This window comes from Elgaria multicarinata, chromosome 13, assembly GCF_023053635.1.
Source record: "Elgaria multicarinata webbii isolate HBS135686 ecotype San Diego chromosome 13, rElgMul1.1.pri, whole genome shotgun sequence".
Classification (NCBI taxonomy): domain Eukaryota; kingdom Metazoa; phylum Chordata; class Lepidosauria; order Squamata; family Anguidae; genus Elgaria; species Elgaria multicarinata.
The window spans coordinates 16,019,959-16,028,678 of NC_086183.1; the positions used below are offsets into that span (position 1 = coordinate 16,019,959).

The 8,720-nt window shown below is 46.7% G+C and overlaps 1 protein-coding gene across 1 annotated transcript; it reads left to right on the forward strand.

Annotated features, from left to right (window-relative positions):
* The first annotated feature begins 353 nt into the window (after positions 1 to 353).
* On the forward strand, positions 354 to 7,956 carry LOC134407848 (ferritin heavy chain A-like). The gene is made up of 4 exons (XM_063139795.1): positions 354 to 461; positions 1,498 to 1,644; positions 6,837 to 6,962; positions 7,801 to 7,956. Exons 1-4 carry the CDS (start codon positions 360 to 362, stop codon positions 7,954 to 7,956), a joined length of 531 nt encoding a protein of 176 aa, XP_062995865.1. The 5' UTR covers positions 354 to 359.
* The last annotated feature ends 764 nt before the right edge of the window (positions 7,957 to 8,720 follow it).

Here is an 8,720-nt window from a genome sequence, read left to right on the forward strand (position 1 = left end):
TGCACGCAATTCGCAGTGATTGCACAGTATAACGCTGGCGTGATAAAGCTCTAAGTGACGGCAGGACCAACACTCTGCTGGGCTTGCTGGATGCTTTCCCTGGTATCAGCCTGTCTTCTCAAGCACCATAGCAACCTTTGTGCACTTCATTGCTTAGCCAAGCTCCTCCTCCTAGTAACTATGGGCACCTGCCTTTTCTACTGAATGGCTTCTTCCTGTGATCTGAGCTTACTGCTTTGAACGTTCCCATCAGCTATGGTGGTGGGGCAGTTCTGAAGAAACTTTCAACGCATGGAGTTGGGATTGCCCTTTATTTAGCTAGAAGACTTTTGCCCACCAGCTTCGGGTTGAGTCTTGACATGGATTCTCAGGTGCACCAGAACTATCACATGGATTGTGAGGATGCTGTGAACAACATGGTGAACCTGGAGCTGTATGCCAGCTACGTCTATCTTTCCATGGCAAGTGCCTACTTCTTAATCTCTCCAGAATTTCCATGGCTCGTGGCCTGATGTCATTACCCCAAGTCATGTCCAATGGTCCCGTGTAACAGAAGTGTAGGAATAATCAGAGGCCAGAGGGAATGGTGGGTGGAGAAAATCAGAGTAAGCCAGTAAGAAGGAGGACAGAGACTATTAGGCAGTGGTCAGGCCAAGAGAGTTGAGTTAGGATGGAAAGAAATGGCAAAAGGAATTGCAGAATGGTCAGGCAGCTACCACGGACCTAGAGGGCTCCTGTGGATTGGGTGCTCCTGTCTGCCTATTCTCCCCAGTCATGTTTGGGTTTGATGGCAGGCAGCTCCAAGCCATCCACCATTTTAAATTTCTACAAATGGCCTGAAATGATGCTACATTGGGGCATCGTGGGGGGGGGGATTAAAATGCCAGAGAACTTGCAAGCTACGTGCTGCAAATTGTGGTGTTGCTACCATGGCCTGTAATGGGGGTGGGTGGGTACTGGTGTCAGGGGTCTAGCAAGATTTGGGGGGATCTCCTCAAACCTGGCACCAACCCTGCCTGAAATCCAGACACTCCTTCTCCCAAGAAATATCTTTGCAATTTGAAACAAATCTGGTAGTGTGTTTCGGCCCCACCCTTACAAGCAGGTGTCACTTATATTCGAGCTCATTGCAAAAACCAATTGCCCCAAGATCAGTTCATAGAAAATCTAAAACTTAGAGCCATTAATCTGGATTGCTTTAACACAAGACATGTTAGATGTGTTATGATAAACATCAGACATTTTGTATTGAAATTAATTGATCATTCCTAAAACGTTTAGGAGGCCGTCAGGAAATTCTGGCACTTATGAGTAAAACTGACCAACTGAATGTCCATGATAAATTGTCCAATTGCATACTTGCTTCCATACTTTAGCATTGGAGAACCTAGAAAACTGCATACCTTTGTCTGAACCTGAACCACAGATGGAATAAATAGCGTGAAATTGCTGTCTCATAAAGCTCCTGTTGATTTGAGTGTTCTGTTTTTCTCCCAGTCCTACTATTTCCAACGTGAAGATGTTGCACTCAAACATGTAGCTGCATTCTTGAAGAAAGAGTCCCTCAAGAAGAGGGAATATGCGGAGAAGTTCTTAAAATACCAAAACAAACGAGGAGGATGCATTGTCCTCCAGGACATTCAGGTGAATTAATCTACTTTCTGCTCTGGTCCAGTCGGACTCTAATGGTTTTAAAAACAATTTATGCTATGTTGTATGTTTTATATATATTGGTGTCGTTGGTCTGAAAAGGTCTCAAACTATGCAGCATGGTGACCTACATGTTTCAGCAGCCAACACCACATTTGCTGGTTTCAAGTCAGCTCTAAGGTAGGGAGACCATATGAAAAAGAAGACAGGGCTCCTGTATCTTTAACAGTTGCATAGAAAAGGGAATTTCAGCAGGTGTCATTTGTCTATATGGAGAACCTGGTGAAATTCCCTCTTCATCACAACAGTTAAAGCTGCAGGAGCTATACTAGAGTGACCAGATTTAAAAGAGGGCAGCGGACCTGCAGCTTTAACTGTTGTGATGAAAAGGAAATTTCACCAGGTTCTCCATATATACAAATGACACCTGCTGAAATTCCCTTTCCAATACAACTGTTCAAGATACAGGAGCCCTGTCCTCCTTTTCATAGGGTCACCCTACTCTAAGGTTATCCCGGCGTCCGCATGGCTTCCGTGTTCATTCCTTGTGCACTTTTGCTAGCACAATTCCCCACTTCACACTGCTGCCTATTCCACATTTTCAGGGCCAAATTCATGAACAGCCTTGTTGCCTTGTTTGCCATAGATCCATTTGGCTTGTATACCTAGAGAGAAAGCATCACCTCCTATTAAAGGAGTCCAACTCAGCTTCTGTACATTGAATCAACATGGTAGTGTAACATGTGAGCTCCTTATCACCATTCTTGGTGCCTTGCAGGAGGCTTGCAACCTCCTTAAGAGTTGCAGGTTTTGAGTTTTAAAATGATGGGTAATCAGGGAACTGAGAACGTTTTTTGGAAAGCTACTACCCAGGGCAGGTGGCAAGGGCCAACTTCCCAGCAGGGACCCATGGACAGGAGTCCCCTGGCATTGCTCCTCCTCTTCACCCTTGCAACCTGCTTGTTCACCTGCTTCTTGCTCTGGCCCAGGGAGGGTCCATAGCTCAGTATGATAGAGCCCTTGCTTTGCATGCAGAAGGTCCCAGGTTTGATCCCCAGCCAGGGCCGGTGCCAGACTATTTTGCGCCCTAGGCAAGGCGAGCTACTTGCACACACACCCAAAAATTGCCAACTTTGATTTTTAAGAACACGTTTCATAGAAAAAATAAAAAGCACAAAACTTGAAATTAGTATGTTTTTTCTTAAAACTACTAATTTGTATAAAACTGTGACCCTTAAAGGGCTGTACTGTGCCCCTCTGAGGTCTGCTCCCTAGCTGGCCTAATGGTAGCGCCAGCCCTGTCCCCGGCATCTCCAGGTAGGGCTGGAAAAACTCCTGCGTGAAACCCTGGAGAGCCATGGCTGCCAGTCAGGGTCAACAATACTGGGCTTGACGCACCAAGGGTCTAACTCACTATAAGGGCAGCTTCCTGTGTTAACCGTGGGTGGTGAGAAGGCGGAGGTGTAGATGCCACTTTTTCCTTGCTCGCTGGCACTTTGCCTGTCCAACAAGCAAGTGGTAGCAATGAGTAGGAGCAAGAGCAGCTGGTGACAGTGGTGGTGAGAACAAAGGAGACCCACTCAGAGAGGTGGCCCAAGGAGGGTGTCTTGCCCAAGCCATCACAACCACCAAAAAAAACCCTAGATCCTGCATGGCTGCTATGAAAGATTCCCATGCCAACCTCACCTATTTTAACCACCATTCAAAACCTTTTTGGGTAACTGTTTGGGATAGTTCCCCTCCCCTACCTCCTCACCCCTTTGCCTTTCCTTATGTTTGCTGTTTTCTTCAATGCAGTTATGGTCCAGGCAAAGCCCTGGCCTGCTTCTAAGGCTCTCCACCCCCAAATTCTATTATCACAGCTAACCAAAAGCCTGTCGATCCATGACCCACTGGGAAATGAAGTCCTGAGGGCTGCCCTTCCTCTTGAGCCAGGAAATGGTAACTGCTCCTGCTCTTTCTTTTCCTTGGCTTCCCTGAATCTACCCATTTGGCTTGTGTAGCTCTCTGTTTTCAGCTTTCCTTGGTGCATTGGCAATATAACCAACCCCTGCCTTGCCATTTCCTCCTTCTTCCAGTCCTTATTTGGCAACTGTTAATTTCCCCAGTCTCCATCATTCCCTGCCTCCGCTGGGCCTGGGCAGCTAGTCTCCCAGTGCATATGCTAGAGGGTTGGTATACCAAGCAAGCTGTGCTACTCTTTTGCAGTGTGTGTTAAAGAGCTTCATCCCACGTACCTGTTTCCCTCTAATTATACCCATAGGGTAAAGGTGTTGTTGTTGTTGTTGTTAGATAAATCATACCCCAGGCGGTGGCGCTCCTAAGATCCTTTGCATACCAGGAAAAGGCTTTAAGGGGGAAATGTAAAAAATCAATGGATGACCCAATCCGATTCAAATTTGGTACACTGAAAGCCCTCCTTAATATCTATTACTGTGCCAATTTTGAAGTCTTTATCTTTAAAACTTATGCAGATGCAAGCATTTGTTTAATTTGAAGTTTAAAAATCATCCTTCTGTGCCCCCAGTGGCCACTCGGAGAAGGACAAGGAAGTATGTTAAAATTAGCCTTGGGATTGTGGGGGTGTAAGAAGAGTCGCTCTTTCCGCGATTCTATTTTCAGCACTTCTTTTAGGGAAGCAGCTCAATCACAGCAGGATGCAACAGAGTACTTCATAATGAAAGCAGATTATAAAGTAATAATAAACCAACTGTCTCTGGAGAGGCCACCAGTGAGGGAAGAAGCAGCAGCCAGGCACCTCTCCACCGTGCCTGGGTCCAGCTCCAGCTGAGAGCCCCCTCCCTCCTGCCACCAACTGTCTCTGGAGAGGCCACCAGTGAGGGAGGAAGCAGCAGCCAGGCATCTCTCCACCGTGCCTGGGTCCAGCTCCAGCTGAGAGCCCCCTCCCTCCTGCCACCAACTGTCTCTGGAGAGGCCACCAGTGAGGGAGGAAGCAGCAGCCAGGCACCTCTCCACCGTGCCTGGGTACAGCTCCAGCTGAGAGCCCCCCTCCCTCCTGCTGTCAACTGTAACTGCTGAACTTTCCAACTAAGATTGTAGTGCCTGAATTTCCTTTCCTTTCCCCCCTCCTCCTCCTCCCTCCCAATCCCCTTTCCTTTTGTGTTATGTCTTTTAGATTGTAAGCCTGTGGGCAGAGACTGTCAAGAAATACTTTTGTAAGCCGCCATGAGAGCCTTTTTTGGCTGAATGGCAGCATAAAAATCCTTAAATAAATAAATAAAAAAGTAGAAAACATTGGAGTCCTTTGCATGCAATTCGCAGTGATTGCATAGTATAACGCTGGTGTGATGAAGCTCAAAGTCTAGAACATTGCACTTGGGTGGCAGTTTAAGCTGTTTCCCCCAACTTATTTGAAGCACCGAGTACCAATCTTCTGTGGGGGCACCAACGCAGCATTCCTGCACCCATCTTTCCTTGTATATATATGCGCATTCATACATTTGTGTGTGTGTGTGTGTGAATGGAAGTGGTGTGGCAGCAGCTTTTCCATGGAAAGGACTCTGTTGCCAGGTATCTAAGAGAGACTACCTAGGATTGATCTCATTTAGGTGAGATGGATTGTAGCAAGCTGAACAGGATGACTTAACCTTTATGAGTAGTTCCTAGGCTTGTGCAGGAAGAGGCAACCTGCCTGGAGCCTTCAGAAGAAGGTGAATGCCTGGCCTTGTTGGTTGCAAATGTACTTCTAGTTGCCGCATGGTAGGGTGGCCAATGCATTTTCTATTACACATGTAAGTGCATAAATTGTAGAGAACTCTCCTGTGTGAATCACCCCTTTCCTCTTTCGAATACAGGCAAGAAACAAGAAGGGCTGGGCAGGGTCCTGATCCTGAGCATCATCACACAGGAGGAAATTGCTTCTCCACCCCTGCTTTTGTCTCTCATTACTTCCTCTTTCTCCCTGGAGTGTAAAGAAAAAGTAAACAGACCATGTGGCCCATTCAGGGGCCATTTTTATCACGCCGCTTTCCCTGCACACAGCAGGAGATCCCGGCACATTCCATTTAAAAAAAACCCATCGGATTAAGGACTCCATCACACCTCCTTTTTTTATCCTGTTTTCATCCATGGTTTCCCCCTCCAGTTCCTTAGTGAGTTGAGCACTGGAGCACTTTCATGTCTGTGCGTTGTAGCACTCTTTCAGCTCATGTATCTTTTTACATGGAGCACTACTACGCTGGTGAAATCTTCTTCCCCGCCCCTTGGGAAAGGTTTACAGGGGAGGAGGAGTGAAGGTTTGTTTTGTTTTGCTCATTTCAAAGGGTGGGAAGATGAACAATAATTTTAATTTCTTCTATAAAGGTGGTCAGGTCCCCTCCTTTGCTCCAACGTAACCAAAATGCTTACATCTGCATAAGTTGTAAAGATAAAGAGATCAAAATTGGCACAGTGATAGCTCTTAAGGAGGGCTTTCAGCATGCCAAGTTTGAATCAGATTGGTTTATTCCATAATTTTTTAATGAATTTCTTAATTTCCAAGCCTTAAACCCATTTTCCTAGTAGTCCACAAGTGCGAAGGATCAACCTTCCATTCCTTTAATCATGCAAAGCTGTGCATCTTCAAGTTCATAAACTATAGATCTGCTGTTCCCTTACTCAAGAGTAAATCCCATTGATTTCAACTGCATTTACATCCAAGTCATACTAAAATCAGATGCATGCTTACCTTTGAGTAAACCCCATTGAACATAGAGACTTACTTCTGAGTCAACAGAAGTAAGACCTCAGAAGTAAGCATAGGGTTGCAGAGCACTTCTTTCCAGTTTGCTGTTTCAGACTTTAAAAAAAAGGAAAGCTTCTGAGTGACCACACTATTAAAAGTCAGTTCTATAGGTGTTTACTCAGAAGTAAGTGAATCAGTTTCTTCCATCAATTGAAAATGCTTTTGGAGTTTATTGTCAAGGGCTGTTAAACTAAGCCAACATAGTGGAAATGTGTCCTTTGCACGAATTGCTCTTGAGACAGCTTAAAACAAAACACCTTTGTCTCTCTCTCTCTCTCTCTCACACACACACATGCCCCTAGTTTTGACTGGTGGTGTTTTGTAAAGGAAGCGTTCTCCAGAGCAGTAAGGATATTCTGCAAACCAGGCATGTTCTTTATTTGCCATTATACTGGATGCCTAATATGTGTCTACAACGGATTTCCTGATTTTTCCTTGGCAGAAGCCAGACCGGGACGAGTGGGACACCAGCCTGGAAGCCATCCAAAGTACGTTGCAGCTGGAACTCAATGTGAACCAGGCTCTCCTGAACTTGCACAAACTGGCTACGGAGAACAGGGATCCACATGTAGGTTACCTGGGGTTAGTGAGGAAGATGGACAGCTGGAGAGATGTTTGTGGAGAAGGGAGGGAGACAACGGAGGAGCTCGTCTTAGAGACCAGCTGGCCCCTGGGTTTGGAGAGAGCAGATCACGTGGAAAGACAGTTCCCTCATTTTAGACACTCGGTTCCTCTAGCCCAGGGCTTCCTACACTGCCAGGCAGCAGCCAGGCAGTCCCAAGCAGAGGCCTTTCCCATCCCAGCCATGCTACCCAAGACCTTTTTTTAATTAGGGTTGCTGGGGATTGGGCCTTTTGCATGCAAAGCATCCGCCCCATCATTGACCCACTGATTGTATTGCTCCTCCTGGAGGCTGTCTACACATCGGGAAAGTCCCACTGTGGATGTGCGCCCCGTTGGTTAGACTACACAGGCACAGGTTCACAACCACCTCAGGGCTTCACCACAATGCTGTGTTTTGAGGATTTACCCTGACTTTTTCAAAGGCAGTGACATCAACATGGCGCTTCCGCCATGTAACGTCACTCTGTGGCCAACTCAGGAGTGGAACCTGGTGGAAGGCGACCAGCAATTGGTCGCCTTCCACCAGGAAGAGGCCAGGGGCAGCTCAGAAACCCGCTCTCCCTCCTCGGTGTCGGGAATAAACGACGCTGCCCAAGGAGAGTGACAGGACAGGGTTGAGGAAGGAGGCCACGCCAACCCGGCCCCCTGGTAGTCACTTCCTGGAGCACGCAGAATTTTGTCAGCTAGTAGATCACGGGTGTGAGGAGGAAGATCTAGGCTGCTTTTTGGGGATGTGTCCTGAGCCGTTCTTTCACTCTTCCCTGCTTGCTTTCTCTGTGCAGCTATGTGACTTCCTACAGTCCCAGTTTTTGGAGGAACAAGTGGAGACTATCAAGCAGTTGGGAGACCACCTGGCTAACCTGAGGCGCCTGGGAGTGCCCCAGGATGGCCTGGGGGAGCACCTGTTTGACAAGCTCACCCTGGGGAATGGCAGTTGAAGCTGTAGGCACCGTGCCCTCTGATCAGTGGCCCTTGATCACATTACATCCCTGTAATTAATAAAAAAATGGCTTTCAAGTGTACCTATTAGAAGGCTGGGTGTGCATTGTTGGGTGATGATGCTTTTGAGGATTTGGATATTTATATTTATTTATTTATTTATTACATTTATATACTGCCCCATAGCCGAAGCTCTCTGGGCAGTTTACAAAGATTAAAAGACTGAACATTTAAAATCAATATACAAAATTTAAAAACATAAAAACAGCTAACATTTAAAATAATTTTAAAACTCTCAACGAGGCCAAAGTTAGTTCTGGAGTCAGTTAAAACTCAACATGAGCTGCCAAATGCCTGGGAGAAAAGAAAAATCCTGACCTTGCACCGAAAAGATAACAATGTTGGTGCCAGGCAAGCCTCGTTGGGGAGATCATTCCGTAATTGGAGAACCACCACCGAGAAGGCCCTCTCCTTTGTTGCCATCCTCCGAGCTTCCCTTGGAGTAGGCATCCCGAGGAGGACCTTGGATGTTGAGCGTAGTGTACGGGTAGGTTCATGTTGGGAGAGGCGTTCTGTCAGATATTGTGGTCCCAAGCTGTGTAAGGCTTTATAAATTAAAACCAGCACCTTGAATCGGGCTCGGAAACATACAGGCAGCCAATGCAAGCAGGCCAGTCATATGTTCGAACCTTCTGGCCAACTAGACAACTGAAGCCAGGTTATTCCTGTCCAGATAGGGGCATAGCTGGACCAGCAACCAAAG